Source organism: Monodon monoceros, unplaced genomic scaffold (assembly GCF_005190385.1).
Source record: "Monodon monoceros isolate NGI ecotype Baffin Bay Population unplaced genomic scaffold, NGI_Narwhal_1 Super_Scaffold_11, whole genome shotgun sequence".
In the NCBI taxonomy this organism is placed as follows: domain Eukaryota; kingdom Metazoa; phylum Chordata; class Mammalia; order Artiodactyla; family Monodontidae; genus Monodon; species Monodon monoceros.
In genome coordinates, this window is record NW_021703767.1 from 67,225,506 (window position 1) to 67,245,584 (window position 20,079).

A 20,079-nucleotide genomic window follows, 5' to 3' on the forward strand; every position below is an offset into this window, starting at 1 on the left:
AACAGAACTATGCAGCAAGATGATGGAGCAGAACTTAAAAAAGAATTGCAACTGGCAGGATTGGGGAAGAAAAGCAGGCATTTGGTCTGAATCCTGAACAATGAGTCAGGCAGGTTTCCATAATGGGAAAAGCATTCCAGGTTCAGGGAGCAAACAGAACAAAAGGCACAAGAATGAATATATATAGTGAGTTTTGGAATTGTTGTAGTAGTGTGTAGAGTGGATAGGGCAGGAAATGAGGGTGGAGAGGAAAGAAGTCAGACCCTGTGGGGCACTGAACACCATGCTAAATAAAACTTACTCTAAGCAATGGGAAACCACTGTAATTCTTCAGAAAGGCGATGCCATGATGCAGTATACTATCAGGGTTATGAGAATGCAACTGTAGAGTCTGAAGGATCTGGGTTCAAATGCTGGCTCTATCATACACTAGGCATGAGACTCTGGGTAAAAGTAACAATCTCTCTGAGCCTCACTGGTAAAATGGAAATAAATGATCTATTCCTTAGGATTATTGTGAGGATTAAATGAGATACTTTATGTCATGTACCAAACACAGAGCCTGGCATATCACAATCACTCAACAAATATAAACTGCTGATATTTATTTATCCCCTGAATTTGACCAAGAGGGAAGCTTCTATTTGACCCCAGCTAATTTTCCATAGTTCTATCAAAAACTGCCTCTCTGCCATATTCTTTAGTTCTACTTCTTTCTACACTATGATTGAAAAAAACCATTAGGATTGTAATCAAATTTCTGCAGCATCTGTTTACTTTGAATAGTACCCATGTCTCTAATTTTTCCTAATAAGATTTTGTTTGAATTGCATCTGACTTTTTTGTTTCTCTCTAGAAGTAAGGTAAAATGGTCCTTTCTTTTCTAAAGGACATACACCAATTATGAAATAATCCTGCTATGTCAAGAGGTGACTTGGATTACAGTCAGATTTTTTTAAAAAGGCAGAGCTAAAACTTAGAAACTAAAATAAATTTTTATTACAAGGCCACTATATGGAAAAGGCACAGAAATTTTCTAAAACACTTTCTCCAATATTTGTCTGTGAAAAATGAGAGAGAATAAGAAAGGAGGAGTGTAAGACTGAGAATGTACAAGAAAGATCACAATTCTTCCATAAAGCTTTAAGCCGCCATTTTGTTTAGAAAGATGGACAAGTAGTTATGGTGTGGAGAGGCCCTCAATGGAGAAGAGGCACTAAGGAACAAACCTGATTACTTAAGAGAACACAGCCATAAACAGGCTATACCTCACTTACCCCTTAAGTAAGAGAGCACAGGAACCAGAGCAGAATAAGCAAATCAGTAGCTACAAGTGGAAGAGAAATGTTACTGTATAAATCCAGGCTCTTCTCATAAGCCAAACCCAGTGCCATAGAAGCCTGAATGAGATGTTCCAGCTTTTTCATGTTTGAAAACCTCATTTCTCCCAAGTATTTCAAGAGCAAAAAACAGGGAGTCTTAAAGATATTTGGCTAAAGAAACTGGTCCTAGAGTCAGTGAATCAAATCTGTGTCCTCATTTTCTTCTTCTAAAAGTGACGTTAAATGTCTTCCTTTCCTTCTCATAATTTACTCACATCCACTTGATATACAATTTTTCTTTTCTTCAAAACTTCTCAAATGTGGAAGGTAAAGAGAGAAAGGCTAAGAGAAAGGTGGAAAGGGAGAAAATGAGGGAGGAAAAAAATCAATAGGCCAGAAATCATTTTCTTTCTCCCTCTTTTTCTCTTCCCTTAAGGGTCAACTTTATAAGGAAAGTATCCTTTCAGAATGCCCTGTGAGGAAGTTTAAAGAGGAACAAGTGGCTGCAGAAAATAACCCTTTAGAGCCTTGCAGCCCTTCTTCCATTTACACTAGCAACTGGACACAATATTTTTTAGTTCCAGGTGATCTGGAGATAATATGGGAGATGTCAAGGTGATGTTCCCATGTGCTCCCAATCACCTTTGGGGGGCCCTAAATTCAGTGGTCAACATTAATGTGCATCTGAGGGAAGATGATCTCTTGATGGTGAATTGAGATTCTAACAGAATAAGCTAGGGCAGCTATTCCCTGGCGGAAAAAAGGATGAGGTTAAAATGGAGCATCTTTCTTCTAGGGTTCAATTCCAGAAAGAAGAAACAGAAGCAATTTGTATTCCCAGAGAGCAAAAATTCAGTTTTTTTACCTTCTCTGCAATCATCCTTTGATTAAAAAAATGTGTTCTTGTATTATCTGGGGAAGTTGCCAACTCCATGGAATAAGTTTAATATATTTTCACTTATAAAAAAGTCTGTAAAGATGTTGAATATGAAAATCTTTTGGATGTAATTTCACTCCATAAAATTTAAATGACCAAATTCTAAAAAGAATTTTGCTCTATAAACCTTGCTTAAGGTTTATTTTGAAATATCACGTTAGTAAACTGCATGGCATCTAGGATCTGTGAAGGAACAAATCTCTTCTATCTACACATTAAGAGCTCTCTTAGGGATGTTACAATAATAATTTTACTATATTGATATCTGTCATCATGGTAGATAATGTAACCTGGATGGGACTCTAGATTCCACCTCATATTCTCTGTATTCACTTGCCTATGTTTGTCCTGTAGCAGCAGGTGAGACAAAGCAGGTGCTGCTTGATCAGCAGCACTTTCCAACATGGAGATTCCCCTTTTAGTATCAAACTCTGAAAGCTTTGGGTTTGATTTTACTAAGGTGGCATGTACCACCATCTTACACTAAACAGTAATAAAGTCCCAACAATGAGGCTGCAACAACAGGACCTGTTTTTATACACTGTTAAGCACTTATTCTTTACCTTTACTTTTCAGATCAAATCTGAAACAATGAATTAAAAAACCATCCAAAATTTGAGTTCCTATCATAATTTTTTTCCCTCTAGTAGAACATATAGCACTGTTAGTCATCTTTAAAGGAAAAGGGCTTGGATTTCTAGATCCAGACAAGATGGAGTAGATGCATTTTTCCTTATTCCACCCACTAAGTATGGACAAAAAAACCTTGGAAATTATATATAAAACCAAACATAAGATGACTGGAAAAGATGGAGAAGAAGGTAGAGAAGCTCAGGACTCTAGGACTTAAGGAATGACATGGTGGTGACTTCACTGGTTTTCCTTTTTGAATTCTACATATCCCAAACTGGGTGAGGGAGGATCCAACAACTTAGAACACGAATGAGTGCCAAGAAAAGTTTGCTGTCTTTTGCCAAAGGCCCAGGAAGGGGAGGACTAGCAAGACAGGAACATTAATGACAATAGCCACCCAACTGCAGCAGAACACCATGGAAAGACTACAGTATCTCCCTACCGCCATAAACAAACTCCTAGTGAACAGATTAGTGTCATTCTTGCCTGGAGGTAACTAGGTGCACCTCACCCTCCATGCTAGGTGGTGTCAGAAGAGGCCAAGTGGGGACTTCCCTGGTGGGCCAGTGGTTAAGACTCTGCGCTCCCAATGCAGGGGGCCTGGGTTCGATCCCTGGTCAGGGAACTAGATCCCACATGCTGCAACTAAGAGCTCGCATGCTACAACTAAAAGATCCCGCATGCTGCAACTAAGTATCCTGCATGCTGCAACTAAAGATTCCACGTGCGGCAATAAAGATCCCTCATGCTGCAACTAAGAGCCAGTGCAGCCAAATAAATAAATATTAAAAAAAAAAAAAAAGAAGAGGCCAAGTGTGTACACTGGGCTGTCCACCACTCTGGTAAAGAGGTGCCTCTCTCTAACCACCCTCACTCTCACCCTCGCTACGGTGTCATTGGAGACAACATGTGGAGCCTGGACATCCACCTCCACCCATAACAGACTAAAATGTTCCCCCCTGTTCCTGCAGAGGTAGTAACAGAAGAGGCCAGAGGGAAGTTTGAACTGTGGGCACTAACCAGTGGTAACAGGTGCCCCTCCTCAATCACCCTCCTGCAGTGTCAGTGGAGATTAAGTGGGGAGCCTGGACTTTCACCACTGCCCAGTGACAATGAAGTGCTGCCCTCCACACCCCTGAGTGGTATCAATGGAAGCCATGTGTGGAGCTTAGACTTCTACTCTCACCTAACAGTAATGAGGCACTGCTCCCTGCTAACTGCAGTCTCAGTGGAGTACTAAGTGGGGAGCCTGGACTTCCTCTGGCAGTATCAGGGCACTGCCTCCCACTAGGGGTTATCAATGAAGGCTGAGTAAGGAGCCCACTGGACTTCACCCTCCTCTAGCAGTAAAGTGGCAGTGTTCCCCTTCCCCTGCTGGCATGGTGTCAGTGGAAGCCTACCAAAGATTTAAGTAAGATTGGGTCTTAAAACTTATAGGACTCCAAAACGTCCAGGTTACAACTGAAAATCACTCATCATACTAAAAACCAGGGAAATCACAACTTGATTGAGAAAAGAAAATCAATAGACTACAACACCCGAGATGACAGAGATGTTGGAACTATATATATGGAATTATAGAAGTATTTTAAAGTGGCCATCATAGAAATGCTTCAACAAGCAACTACTAACACACTGGAAATAAATGAAAACAGAGAAAGCCTCAGCAAGATATAAAGAAGACCTGAATGGAAATTTTAGAATGGAAAAATACAATAGCCAAAATAAAAAGCTAACTCAATGGACTCAATAGCAGATTGGAAGTGATGACGGAAAAAGAAAAATTATCAGTGAACTTGAAGACAGACAATAAAAATTACTGAATTTGAATAAAGAGAAAAGTAATCAATAAATTGATTTCATCAAAATTAAAAAGACCTTCTCAATGGAAGGATGAAAAAAAATAAACTGCAGACTGGAAGAAAATATTTGCAAGCCATGTATCTGACAAAAAAACCTGTGTCTGGGGACTTCTCTGGTGGTCCAGCAGTAACGAATCCACCTCCCAAAGCAGGAGGTGCGGGTTCGATCCCTGGTCAGGGAACTAAGATCCCACATGCCGTGGGGCAACTAAAGCCTGCCCACCACAACCACTGAGCTCGCGCACCTCAACTAGAGAGCCTGTGTGCCGCAAACTACAGAGCCCACATGCCCTGGAGCCTGCACGCCACAACTAGAGAGAGAAAAAAAGCAAACGAAAAAAACAAAAACCCGTATCTGGAATACATAAAGAACTCTCAAAACTCAACAGTAAAAATTAACAACCCACTTAGAAAATAGACAAAACACATGATCAAATATTTCATCAAAAAGGACCTATAGATAAGCATGTAAAAAAATGTTCAACATTAGTAGCCATTATGCAAATTAAAACCACAGTGGAACAGCATTACATACCTGTAAAAAACTAAAATTTAGTTACAATATCAAATGCTGATAAGGATGTAGCATTTGATATTAAAACTGGACCACTCGTATATTGCTGGTAGGAGTATAAAATGATACAGTCATTCTGGAATACAGTTTTGCAGTTTCTTAAAAAACTAAACGCCACTTATTATATGACCTAGCATTTGCACTCCTGGGCAATTATCTCAGAGAAATTAAAACTTATTGTCCACATAAAAGCCAATACACAAATGTTTATAGCAGCTTTATTTATAATAGCTAAAAATTAGAAACAACACATGTCCTTCAATGAGTGAATGGTTAAAGCAGTACATTCATACCATGAAATACTACTCATCAATAAAAAGAATGAAGTATTGATACACACAGTGATGTTAATGGATGTCAAGGGCATTATGCATGAGTAAAGCTAATTTCAAAAGGTTGCATACTTTAAAAAATTCTCAGAATGAGACAAAATTATAGAAATGGAGAACAGATTAGTGGTTGCCAAAAGTTAGGGATATGGGGATGGGAGGGAGGGGAAAAGTGTGACTATAAACTAGTAGCACAAAGGACATATTTGTGATGATAGGGCAGCTGTATACTTTGTTGTAGTGGTGGTTACATGAGTCCACACATATTATAAAGTTGCATAGAACTATATACATACTTGAGTGAATGTCAAATTGGTGTGAAATCTGCATAAGATCTCTGAATTGTACCAATATCAATTTCCCAGTTTTGAAATTGTACTATAGTGATGGGAAACTGGATGAAGGGTACATGAAAGCTCTTTGTACTATTTTTGCAATTTCCCATAAATCTATAATTATTTCATTTAAAAAAAACTAAAAGAAAAGGGTTAAATAGCAGGGATTACCATACCTGAGCTGATGCAGCTCATGCTGCCAGGAGAGGTTTTCCTGCCTGAGCTCTTCTTGCATAATCTGAAATGTTTTTGTCTTATCTTGATACTCCTGAAGTTGAGCCTTCAGTGGACGTAACTCAGTGATTTCTTGGTTAATCTGTAAGTATTGCTGCTGCAGATTCTTCAATTCCTTCAGCTTTAACCAAAAGGAAAGTAAAAGGGTGATTCATCACATTTCACTCATTCAGCTGGAAGTCAGCAGCACCTCCCTGCTAAGTCAGTCAACATCACAACTGACTACCAGCACCTAACAGTCCACTGACATAATGGCAGCATGAATCCCTAAGATGGTGAAATACAAGCAGCCAGGCTGGTGGGAATCTCCTGATGGAGCGGCCATCAAGGCTGTAGGGCCTGACCACTACTGCAACTTCAACCCCAGCCCACTGGCCCTGAGGTTCTAAGTTGACACTAGATCTACAACTCAGAGATAGGATAGACTTAAAGGACTTAACAGCTTCTTGGTGGGTGGTAACTCCCTAGAACAAGAAGTGTAAAGATAGATTGGCTTTCTATTTAGCCATATGCCCTGGCTAGGCTTCTAAACTTTCTTACATGAATATCAATCTTAGTTCTAGCTTAGCTGATGTTGATTATAAAGAAGGCATTGATGCCCAGGCCAAGTGTTAAGAGCAGTTAGAATTTGGAGTCAGCTATCCTGCCCACATAGTGTGTGATGCTATGCATGTTCCACACACCTTCTAAGCCTTAATTTCCTTCACCTATAAAATGAATGTAATTATAGTACTCCTCATAAAGATTATGAGAATACAACGAGAAAATTAGTGCACTCCACACATAAAAGTTAGTGGTGGTGATGATGATGATGAACTTGCCTTTAATTAGCAAAACTGCCTATCTACATTCCAGATATATCTTCTAACTCTTTATCCCCAATATTCTTTAAAAGCTTGGTAGTAAGAAATAATGTCAGGACATCTGGGCAAAGAGAGAGGCCTTGAACACACATCTCTTTCACCCTCTCTGGAAACATCACTAAAGCTACAATAAAGGCATCATTTTATAAGCATAAAAAACAAGAACAACAAGAGAGGAGTCAGCAGCAACAAAATTAATTTTAGAAGCTGAAAAGGAGATGCATAAATGGTAACTGACTTAATAGATCTGGGAAAGGCAAGTCTTAAACTGGCAGTAGGAAAAGCCAAGAACCAATAGAATTTACTCTGCAGACTCTTCAAAAGGCTCAGGAATTAACAGCACCAAGTACCTCTGGAAAAGATGGTGATGGGGGTAGGGAGGAGGAGGTGATAGCTGAAATAAGGAGGATTCGATGAAAACTGCTTGAGAACAACTATATCCCTAAATACCGTCCCAGTTCCACACTTTTTGTTACTCTGACAGACAACTAGAATTTTATTCTCTAGAAAAAGTTAAAAGAGTGTCTCTGGACTATGCAACACTAGGTACAGTAGAAGGTAAGGGTACTGCTCCAAAACAAGGGTGATCAAGTGAATGTATGCTTTCTGAATGCTTGAAGCCTTTCCCCTTCTTAGCTTGAAGAGTGCTGGCACACAGGCCTTTACCGTCCATAAGGGAAATTGAGAAGTCTTCTCTAGAAAATCTGACCAACCCAAGAGGAACTAAAAATATCAACATGGGGACTACCCTCAAAAATCTCAGCAAGATCACCATGCACTGAAACTCACAGCTGGTTAAGTCCCACCCACAAACATTTTAGACTCTGCCCACAAACATGAAGAATAAACCAAGGATTAACTCTCACCTGAAGAACAGCTAACATTAAGCAGGGATAAAAAGAAACTAGAAGAAAAGTAATTCAGAAGACATCAGCAGAAGAAAGAATGTCATGTAGTCAAAGACTTAAGAGAATATTGGAAATTAGAAACATTATAGTAGAAATTTTAAAATTATAAAGAAAAACTTATTATGAAAAAATTTCAAAGAATAAAACTACCCCCAATCTTCTTGGAGAGATAAATTAAGAATATATATCCATGAGACAAAAAAAAAAAAAATCTTTAGAAATCAGGAACATGATAGCAAAAATGAAAACTTCAATATAGGCTTCATATGATGAACGTGAGAAAATCTTCCCAAAGTAAAGCAAAAAAAATAAAAAAGGTAAGAAAATTATAGAGCCAATCCAGAAGGCCCTACACCTAAACAACAGGATTTCCAGGGAAAAATAGGCAATAGAGAAAAAGGATGGGGGAAAATGGTAAAATAGAATTCAAAAGAATAGCCCAAAATTGATGAGCATGACTTCTTAGATTCAAAGGACTAGACAGAATGATAAAAATAGACCCACACCAAAATACATTATCATGAAATGTCAGAACACACAAGACTAAAAGGTTCTATTTACAGTTGACCCTTGAACAAGGAAGGAGTGGGGGTATCCACCCACCGTGAAGTCAAAAATCCATGTATACTATTGTTGGCCCTTCATATATGCGGTTCTTCTACTGAATATATCCGCTGTTCTGCATCCAGAGCCAACCACCCACTGATCCTGTAGTACTGTAGTACTTACTACTGAAAAAAATCTATGTATAAGTGAACCCATGCATTTTAAAGCCATGTTGTTCAAGGTCCAGCTGTATTTCCAGAGAGAGAGAAAGAGATAAGAGATGAGGGAGAGAGGGAGAGAGACAGAGACAGAACTATCTCACATACAAAGGATCAAGGATCAGAATATCTTTAGACTCCTGAACCACAATGTAAGCTAAAAGGGAACAGACCAATGTCTTCACAATTTTGAAGGGAAATTATTTTCAGCCTAGAATTCTATACTCAGCCAAACTATCAATCAGGTGTAAGAGATAAGACATTTTCAATAAATTTACCTCCCCCGTATCTTTACATAGAGAGCTGCTGAATGATTTATTCCAACAAAATCATGGCACAAAACCAAGATGAGGAAAACACGGAATACAAGAAACAGGAACTCTAACACAGGAGAGAAATGGAGGGAGATATTCTAAGATGAAAACTGTGTCCTAGGAGTACAGGGCAACTGATTCATTTAAGAGCAAAAAAGAGATTCCAAGAGAATTTTCTTCCTGAAGACTAAATAGATAGGAATAAACATCTTGAAAAATGTGGATTAAATGGCAGTAAGTCTGGCATTAATTACATTGATAAGTACAAAGAAAACTAAGTAAGCAACAACAACAAAAACACAGTTATTCACTCCAGGAAAAACAAAGGTGTCGAGGAAACTAACAGTAACACATGTCTCAGGTCTAATAGCATTTGTAGTCATAAAAATGTAGACATTGAATATTGATTTAATCAAAATTAAAATTAAATTACATCAGGACAATGGGGAAGGGGTTGTACATTGAAAATGTACGTCTATACTGTGAAAACAGAGGGAGTGGGTTTGCCTGGGGGCGCAGTGGTTAAGAGTCTGCCTGCCGATGCAGGAGACACGGGTTCGTGCCCCGGTCCGGGGAGATCTCACATGCCGCGGAGCGGTTAGGCCCGTGAGCCAAGGCCGCTGAGCCTGCGCGTCCGGAGCCTGTGCTCCGCAATGGGAGAGGCCACAACAGTGAGAGGCCCGCACACCGCAAAAAAAAAAAACAAAAAACAAAAAACAGAGGGAGTAAAGAGAACTAAACCCTGTTAGCATATAAGAAAGTCAACAGCTAATGCAAAGAATGAAAAGCCAAGATGCACTATAAACATGATATTTAGCTACTGAGGAAACACCAAAATAACAGATTAAAAGGGTTGAAAGCAGATTGCCTCAGAAGAAGGAGAAACAGGGTTGGGAATGCTACTGTTTGTTTTTCTTATCAAACATTGTAGAATTTAGTGACTCATCAAATATATGTGTATAGCTTTATCTTTTAACCCAAAACTAAAATAAAAACATATTTTTGTTTTGTTTTAAAGCAAACATATATTCTTTATGCAATCCACTCACTCCTCTAGTCCAGATACTCTAAATGTTACCTTTGGAATAGAGCAGATCATCAGAAAGCTGTGTGTCTGGAACTGCATTTTAGCCACTTGCAGAGGTAACTTCAGTGAATTACTCAAAATTCTTTTGCTATGCACTTACATCAAGGGACAGCTAAATAAAAACCCTATAAAACAATTATTATATTTACTGTAGAGAAGTAAAGAATGTTTCATAACTTCATAGTGACCTCCTTATGGAAACACAGAAGAAATTTCTTGCAGGCCTCAATACTTAAAGAATAACTATTCTTATCTGTTCCAAGTAGTTTTACTTTCTTCCTTTTCCCTAAAATATGGACACTGCAATTCATACACAAGGTTTTAAAATTCCGTACTTCTGATGGCTGCCAGACCTCAGAGCAAAATTAGTGGTCCATCTTTCTAATAGGATATTGTGATATCCCTTTGGGATAAGTTTACTCCTAAACTAAACTTACTTCTGGTTTAATCTTTTTCTCTCAGACCCTAATTTTCTTTTCCTTCCCAGTTCCTCACCTTATATTACCTTGAAAAACTGTTCATATCTTTATATGCTACCTCAAATCATTTTCAGACTGAAATAAGTATAGACAAACAAAAAGGGACCTCTAGAGATTTGCTCTACAGCTTTTAGGTAGGGAAAATCCTAAGGAAGTTTGAACACATATGAAAACTCCAGAATGTTTTCAGAGTTGTTTGTCATGCCCTAGTAGAATTGTAGAATCCCCTGGGTTAACTCCTTGCCACTGAGACCCTCGGACTTTATTTGCGAAACTTCCCTTTGACTAATTACATAAAGAAAACCAAAGTCACCTAAGCTCCGTTCAGACCTAGCTCAACTCTTGGGTGGTCCTGAGGGAAAGGAAGCATAGTGTAGGCAGAGGTGGCAAACCGCTGGCCTAGGCTAAATGTTTAAACTGATAGTGATTGAAATAAGTTATTGTACATGCAGCCAGTGGCTAAGAGACTAGAAACTTCAATGCTCATGAGACAGACTGAGAACAAGATATGTGGAAAAGAAGATTTGATGGACAATTAACAATACATTCAGTAAGTATGCAGAAGGGCCTCAGCGGCTATAGCAGAGCCTGTATGCAATATCATTGAGTCAGACTGTCAGGCCTTCATGTGATTTATAACCCTGCCTAGGCTTTATGACTTGTTCATGGCAGATATAAAAGCCTCAGTCTCAAAAGTTCCTATAATTTCCCTACACGACAATTTCACAAAATAGAGAAAAGTGTTTTCAGTAACAACACATATAGAGAATATACATCAATTTTTGATTATCTACCATATGATTAAATACCCTTCTGCTAAAAACCATGGGAAATATGAACAAGTATAAGACATGACACATTTACCAAGAGTTTACAATTTAATTGGGGAAATAAAAAATAAGGGTATAGAAATTAAACACACACACACATACACACACACCCATATATATCAAGGCAATATGGGACAAAGGAAAAGAGAAGCACTAGGGAAGTACAGACAGAAGGTTAAAGACAATCAAGCGATCTGAAAATGTACCCAGAGGATTTGAGCTCTGGGGCAACCTTTAAAGAGTAGGAAATATGTGCCCAAAAAAGGAAAATGGAGAGGACATTTTGGTTCAGAGGATAGTAACGTGGGTAAGTAGATCAGTTTGTGGGTGAGTAAATCAGTTTGGCTGAAATGAAGAGGATGAGTAGAGAAGCAGTAAAAGAGGATGCTGGAAAGAGAGGCAAAAACAAACTATAGGGTATTAAATCCAGGCTAAGAGGTTTGAATCGTCCTAGAATGCCCAGATAATATGAATAAACTTTTTATCATTTTCTATAAAAATGAAAATCAATTTAAAGAAAGTTTCAAAAACTCTCAAAAGAAGATTGGGAAGATTGGAAAGAGAAACCTAGATACTCACTAGTCGGTCTCGGTCATTTTGAAGTGATGACATAGCTTTTTTTAAACTCTGTACTTCATCTGGGCTGGTTGAAGGTGGGGCTGCAGACCTCTGCTTCCCTTCCTCTGACTTGCGGAATTTCTCCAGTTCACTCAACAGGCGATCTCTCTCATTCTGTAGACTGGCCATAGCCTTGGAAAAGGACTGCACTTGGTTGTAAGAGTCTTCTAGTTGTGAGGACAAGTGAAGCAGTTGGTCATCTTTGGATAGAATCTGTTGGTTAAGTTTCTCAAGGTGGGGCAAGCTGTTATCCTCAGTGGAGTTAACTGGAAATGCAGCTTTAGAAACAAGAACATCTCTCTCTTTGCTTAAGAGGCCCTGCTCTTCTCTCAGCTGTGCCAACTCCTTCAGACTGGCCTCATATTTCTTTTTCAGTTCCTCAACTTCCTCATTGGCATGATCTCTACTATCTTGTAGGGAACTCATTGACCTTCCAAAAGACTGGATTTGTGCTGTGAGACCTTTATTTTCTTTGGTGACCATGAGTAACTTCTGTTCCATCTCTACCAGATCTCTTGCTAGCTCCGCCACCCTCTCTTCTGCTGTTTCAGTTTCATTTCGCATTATCCCTGCATCATGATGAAGATGCTTTAATTCTTTCTTCAGTTTATCTTCAATTTCACCTACCTTTTTGGCAGCTTCCTTCTGAACACGAACCAATTCCTCTTCCAGTTCTGTAATTCTCTTCTGAGACAAAGAAAGGGTAGTATTTAACTTCTCTACCTCTCCTTCTTTTGCTTTTAATTGGGCCTGGAATATTCCTAAAGTACCTTCTTCTTGCAAGGCTGTCAATTGTTTATTTAGTTGGGATAGAGATACTTTTAAGTTCTCAATCTCTTTAGATAAACCTCGTTTCTCCTCCTGTAGGGCAAGAGAGAACCTCTGCAGCTCCTCCTTTGCTTCCTCAGACTCCTTGAGCTTTTCTTCTAATTTAGCATACTCACTTTTCACCTCCTTAGTCTGCTGAAGTTGAGCTTCAAGGAGCTGCTTTTGCTGACAGTCCTTCCTTGATATCACTTGGTTCAGGTCTTCTCTATATTGGATCAGTTCTGCATTGAGCTTGGCATTCTCAGAATTGAGATCATCCATATGACTTCTCAAGCATCGAATTTCTTCCTTCAGCTTATTATTCTCAGTAGCAGCATCCTGGATGAGTTGGTCTTTTTCCAAGATCACAGAGAGATGTCGCTCTTCCAGCTGTTGGTAGTCACCTACTATACGGTCTCGGTCATCCTGGAGAGAAGACATGGATTTAACAAAGGAATTCAACTGAGCCTTCTGTTGCATGTTCTCCTTTTTCATGTTTTTCAGTGTTTCCATAAGCTGATTGGTTTTGTCAACAGCTTTTTTGTTCTCTTCTTCTAAAACAGTATTCTCCTCTTCCTCCTGGGACAGCAGATTTTCCAGTTCTTTAATTTCTTTGTCATGCTGCTGATGCAGTTCAGCAACTACTTGGACTGCCTGTTCCTTGGCAGAAAGCAGGCTTATAATCTTCTGCTCTTTCATGTTTATTTCTTCATGCAGCCTACTGGTCAGTTGTCTGGAGGCCTGAAGATCTGTCTCTAGCTGTTCATAACTGAACTTACAATTTTGGATATCAGCCTCTTGCTGCTTTATGATCCTTTCCAAATTTTCTTTATTTTCCTTATATTTTTCTAAAGAGTTATATAAATCAGTTGACTGGTCTCTGAGAATCTTCATTTCTGATCCCAACTTAGCTAATTCATCCTGAGAACTACGGTATAGATGTTGAGTCTCTTCTAGCTGGGAAAAAAGTTCTTTGTTTTCTCCCTGTAGAGTATCACAGATCTTCTGCTGAAGCTGGACTTCTGTCTGAGCTTTGGACTCCCAAATCTGCTTGTCACGTTCAAGCCTAGAAAAAGAGAGAAGGTCATTAATTACAGATTTCAAGCGAAAAGTACTTGATGCCTAAGGAACACATACTAAAACATGTACTCAGATCTACAAGTGAATAAATATTCATAATTGAAGGTGTTCATCTTTTTAATAAAGAGGTATTAGCTCTACTGAATGTTCTGTATTAAAGGTATATTGCACCTAAGAATTCGTATAAAAATAAACTCCAAAGTATGTTGCTAATTTAGTGACATGACCTTGGACACTCTAAAAATTGCCCCCAATTTTGTTCTTTGCTCTAGACAAGCTGTTGTCTGGCCCCTTAATGAAATAATCTCGGTATGAGAGGCAATGAGGAGACCTGTCTCAGAGCAGAAGGATCCTACTAAAAATGAGAGTACAAAGTGTGGGGGACACTGTTACTTCCTGAGCTTGAAAAGTGATATAAAATTGGAGTTTGAAGAAAGTAACTCTAGCAGGCATATGCAGTATGAATTTATGTGGAATATGAGGAAGAGAAAAGAGGAGATCGTTTCAGAGGCTAAGGCAGTAATTTGAGAGTACAATATGTACTATGGTAAAAATTCAGACAAGGATAATGGAAATGAGAAGAAAGGAAGAAATCTAAGAGATCTCTCAATAGAAAGATGGGTCGAGAAGCAGACGTAAATTTTTCATGTTAATACAAACTGTAGCAGAAAGTCATTTGTAAGTCATTTGCAAGAGAGCGAGAGAGACAGAAGTGAGAGGGAATACATCTTCAGGGAGAATTTAAACCAAAATCAGTCCCATAATATTAAAGGGAATAGAAATAGTTTAAATAGAGACTTCCTTTGCCTTCAATTACCTTTGGAAGAGCAAAAAAAGTCATCATTCATTTACCTGGAAATGTTGATCTTCAATTCCTCCATGTGGATGGACATCTGCCTAAGCTGATCCTTTAGAACACTGAAATTCTCTTCTTTAAGTCTAATTTCTTCTTCTTTGGTTTGAATAGCAACACTGAACTTCCTCTCCCATTTCTTGGCTTCATCTATCACCCTGTCCCGATCATCCTGGAGGGAAGACATGCTCTTAGTGAAAGCTGCAAGCTGGGCCACAGTACTATCCAAGTTTTCCTGAAGTTGCTTAACTTCCTTGTCTTTCTTGTTCAAAGTAACCTGAATCTCTCCAAATGTCTCTTCTAAGTGGACTTTTTCTCTATGCAAAGCATCCAGTTTCTCTTGCATATTCTTCTTCTCTTTCAGGTGTTTCTCCTCTACCTGCTCCAGTCTTCGCTCAAGATCTTCATCCTTTTGTTTCATTTGGCTTTTAACTGATTCTTTATTTGACTGAAGCTCCTTTTTCAACTTGAAATTGTCTGCTAGGACCCTTGCTGCTTCACTTTGAGTGTCATCTAGCAGTACTTTGAAGCTGGCTAATTCTGTTTCTGCCTTCTTGCGATGTTCATTGGCTTGAGCCAGATTTTCTTTGGTTATTTCCAAATCTTTTTGGGACTCAGTCTGAACAAATTCTAAGGCCTTAACAGTTCTCTCCAGAGCACTGATTTTCTCTTGGTACCTAATGCAATCCTTCTGCAGCTGCTTTACTTCTTGCTGTTTTTCTTTTAACAGCTCCTGAAGTTCCTTTGCATGACTTTTATTGCCAGGCCCTTTCTGAGCACCTTGTATTTTCTCCATATATTCCTTTCGTATTTCTGATTCCACCTTAGTTTTCTCCTTGACTAACTGCTGCTTTTCTTCTTCCAATTCACTCACACACTTTTTAAGGTTCTGCATTTCAGATTCTAGTAGTTCATTTTTGATTTGGGCATCTGTAACATCCTGATAATAATTCCCAATGCTTCCATTAAGTTCTGCTAATTGATTCATAAGCCTCTCTTCCAAATCATCTTTCTCTTCCTCTGCTGTCTCCTTTAGCTTGGTAACTTTGGCAAGTTCTTCTTGGATTTGCTGATTTAATGAGTTTATTTTGGTTACTTCTTCCTGAAGCATTCTTAGTTCAGCATCCTTAGCTGATATTTGACTCAATAAAGCAGCTCTCTCATTTTCTAAAGTCTGGCTAAATTCCTTGTCTTTCTGCTTGTCCTCCTCTAATTCAGTGATTCTTTCTTTGAGCTGATCCATCTGCTGTAGGTAATTATTAATTTCATCATGTAAGCTGACATTCTCACTTATATCAGGCTTGGCACTGTTCTCTGAATGAATGGATTCTGAATTTTCAGACCTTGGGTTCATACTTGGCGAGCTTTGCTCATGGGCCTCACCTGGAGCAGACTGGGTTGCCTCTTCAGTGACAACCATCCGGTTATCATGTTTCTCAGTGGCCTCCAGGCTAGCTTGTTTGGATACATTACCTTCTATCTGATGCTTTAAATCCTGAACCTCTTCACTTAAAGAGTCCTTCTCCATCATTAAAGCCTCAAACTCCTTAGAAAGGGTTTTATACTCTGTTTGGACCCTTTCTAGTTCCTCCTTCATGTCAGAATTGGAAGAAAGAAGTGCTTCCATACTATCTTTAGATGTACCTCCTGCAGGGTGTACCTCTGCTCTAAGCCTCTCATTCTCTTCTTCCAACTCTAGGATTTTCTGCTGTTTAGATTTAGCAAACTTTCTCATCTTTTCTTTCATCTCCTCCATTTCCTGTTTAGCTTCCTGCAACTGCTTTTCTGTTTCTTTCTTGTTTCCTTCTGTGCTTCTTAACTTGCCGTATAGTTCTTGCTTCTCTTGCCTCACAGTTTCTACCACATGCTGAATCCTTTCTGCCTCATTACTAACATTCTCATAGGACTGCAGAAGAATTTCATATTCCTTTTGTAACTCTTTGTGTTTCTCTTGCCACTCTGTGCTTTCTGCAATCTTAGAACATTTCAAAGATTCAATTTCTTTCACTAAGTTTTCCTTGTCTTCAGTAAGACCCTCCAGAGCTAATTTCAGACTTTCACAAGAACCACTGAGGCTTTGATTTTCCATTAAAGATATGTCCATTTCTGCAATGAGTTTGTCTCTTTCTTCCTGAAAAAGAGCTAACTTGCCTAAGAATATATCTTTCTCTTTATTTTGAGCAGAAACTTGGTTTTCCACATCTGCCAGAGACTGGGTGAGATGTTCAATGTTATCTCTGGCCAAAGACAACTCCTCTTGGAGACGTTTGTTTTCTTTTAGTACTTCTTTTCGGGAAATAAGGGCAGCTTGCAGTTTCCTCTGTATTTGTTGCTTTGCTTTACTTTCTTCTCCAATCTCTTCTGGTTTCTGCTTCATTTCACAAAGCTCCACCTGTAACTGCTTTATCTTCTCATCATGTTCTTTGGCTTGCATTTCCAGTTCTGTATGCAGAGCCTTCACTAAATCCTCTTGTTCTGTTATCTCTGTCTGTACTTTAGTAAGGGCTGTTTCCTTCTCACTAAGCTGTCCAGAAAGGTATCTAACTTCTTCTTCTTTTTTGCTTATGAGTTTTTGCAGTTCATCTAGTTCAGGCTGTAATTCTCTTAAATGTTCTAATCCAGTGATTTCTAGTTGACTGCTTTCCAGTTGTTGCCTCAGGCTTTCTGTGTGGGCTTCAGCTTCATGGGACGCTGCCTTCAGACTTTGGATTTCTAAATTCTGTTTATTTATCTGCTCTTGTAACTGAAATACCTCTTCTGATTTTTTAGTCAGCTCACTTATTGTAGAGCTAACCTTCAACTCTAACTCTTCTTTCTCAGTCTCTATTTCTTTCAGCTGTGTCTTAATCTGGGCAATAGCAGTATTGCCCTGCAGACCATTTGTATCTCCAGGATGCCAGTCTGGGCACAAGTCAGGCTCTGAAGCAGGTTGAGCAGGTTGCTGCTCTGTGGCTTTGAATAAAGGTTCTTCTAAACCTTGAGTGGGAGAACCTGGAACCTGCTGGCTACTGCCTGGGAGTTTTCTGTCCGAAGATTCCTTTACTTGAATCTGTAGTTGCCTTAGTTGGTCCCCAATGTTCTCATTTTCCTTGCTTTGCTCATCAAACTGTTCTCGCAAGCGATTATAGTCATCTTTCTGTTGCTTGAGCTCCTCCCGAAGATGTCTTTCTTTCTCCTGTGCCTTTTTTAGAATCACCTTGCGAGAGGTTAATACTTCCTGTAGCTTCTTTTGAAGTTGCTCCTTTTCTTTTTCAAGGTCCACTATTTTTTCTTCCAGTTCTGGTTTCCAGTGTTCTCCACTACCTGCACCAAGTGGACTGATGGCCACTGCTACTTTTACAGGTGCTGCTGACTCTCCATCACCTGCATCCTTGTTACCTGTGGTTAACTTTTGGATAACTGTTTGGTTTTCAATGATTTCTGCTTGGAGCAGATCTATTTGGTTTGTCTTCTCTTGCAAATTCTGATTCATCTGTTTGACCACAGCCTGTAACTGTTCTTCAGCTGCTGCCTTTTCTTCCAAATCCTTCCTTATGTGCTCTAGTTCCACTTCCTTCTCAGATATTACCTGTTTTAAAGATATTACCATTTCTATTTCTTGGCACTTAGAAGTCATGCATTTTTCTGAGTCTTTTTTGCTTTCTTTATCTTCCTCCATTTCCCTCCTCTCACTCTCACTGAGTGGGGTGTCTTTCCTGGGTTCATCTTTCACTTTGGCCAATTCCTCTTCTAATCTACTGACTCTCTGTAGAAGTTCCTTTCTGTTAATAAGAGCAGCCTGGAGCTTTCTTTTTCTCTGCTCACTTTCTTTCTTTACAAGGTCTAATTCATACTGAAGTTCTTCTTTACTTATTAGCCCTACTGGGTTCAGCTCATCATAATTCTGTTTAATGCCAGAAACAGTTTCTTTATCTTCTTCCACCTGCTCTTTTTTGGCCTCTTCAGCTCTGGATAATAAATTCAGCTGTTCTTTAAGGGTCTTAATTTCAACCCCAAGAGAAAACTTCTCTTCATTAAGCTGAACCATTTTCTCCATCATACTAAAGCTGATTTCCGTCACTTGCTGATCCTTCTCCTTGATGGTTTGTTGGAGGATTTCCACATCTTTCTTTTTCTCTAGTAAGAGTTGGTCCATTTTTGCTATTTCAAGTTCCTTCTGTGAAAGAGCCTGTAAAAGTTCTTCCACCTTATTTGAGATATCCCTCTCACGGTCTGCCCCCTCGAGCACTTCACTTTCCTTCTTCTGCAGCTGGCTCTGCAGGCTTTTGATCACTGTACTCTGCTCGGAAAACTGAACCTGCACATCATCAAGTTCGTTCTGTAAAACTTCAATCTTTACATCTTTAGTTTTGGCTTCTATGCTGAGACTGTGGATCTGTTCAGTGAGCAAGTTGTGATGAGCAGTCTGGCTTTCATAGTCAAGTCTTTTTTGCCTTTCTGCTTCTGCAAGGTTCACTTCCAGTTGCTGTACCTGAGCCCTCAGTTCCGTTACCACACTAAGTTCCTTCACCTGAGAAAGAAGCTGGTCTCTTTCTTCAGACAAAGCAGTGAATGCACTATTGGTGTTTTCAGCATTTTTCTTAAACTCTTCAATCAGCTGGGTTAGGCTGCCTATTTCCTTAGCTTTCTCATCTAAATTTTTCTCATAGATCTCTTCTGCTTTATGAAGGTTTAGCTCAAGCTCCAAAATTTGACCTTTTAGCCTTTCCAATTCATCCTGGTGATACTGACAAATACCTGATACCACAGAAGGGGATTTATCATCATCATCCTGCTTTGCTGATTTTAATTCCATTCCAGTGTCACTTAAAGATATTTCCTCAGATGTTCTGTGTTGGTATTTAGTGCTCATCTGTTCTTCTTTCTCGGTTGTTGGAAGACCGCTCTCTTCATTTGGCATGGGGGGAAAATGTTGCCCTGTATCTTCAAGCAATACTGTCATTTTAACTGGAGGTATTCCTTCACTCTCTGTCTGTTTCATTTCTTTTTGGTCAGGGACCTCAGGGTCACCGTCTGCCCTTTTGCCTTGAAGCTGCAACTTAAGGAATGCAATCTCCTCTTGGGCTTCTTTCATTTCCAACAATAAAGTGGATAGTTCTTTATGCTTCTGAGAAAATGTGTTCTCCAGGACATCGTGTCCACTTTCCTCAGCAGAAGAGCTGCTCTTGTTGAGCCTGGCAATATCAACCATGCTCATCTGTTTTTAAAAAAAGAAAGAAAAAGCCTCAATCAAATGTTTTATAGAAAAGA

The 20,079-nt window shown here is 39.2% G+C and overlaps 1 protein-coding gene across 7 annotated transcripts in view; it reads right to left on the reverse strand.

Moving 5' to 3' along the window:
- The window catches only part of GOLGB1 (golgin B1), an 86,928-nt gene that overhangs the window by 10,906 nt on the left and 55,943 nt on the right, over positions 1–20,079 (reverse strand). For all 7 annotated transcript variants that reach the window (XM_029213832.1, XM_029213830.1, XM_029213831.1 and 4 more), the window contains 3 exons: positions 14,829–20,026; positions 12,051–13,962; positions 6,169–6,347 (listed from right to left, as the gene is read on the reverse strand). In XM_029213832.1, the coding sequence (XP_029069665.1) occupies positions 6,169–6,347; positions 12,051–13,962; positions 14,829–20,026 (7,289 nt within the window). The remainder of the gene's footprint in view (positions 1–6,168; positions 6,348–12,050; positions 13,963–14,828; positions 20,027–20,079) is intronic.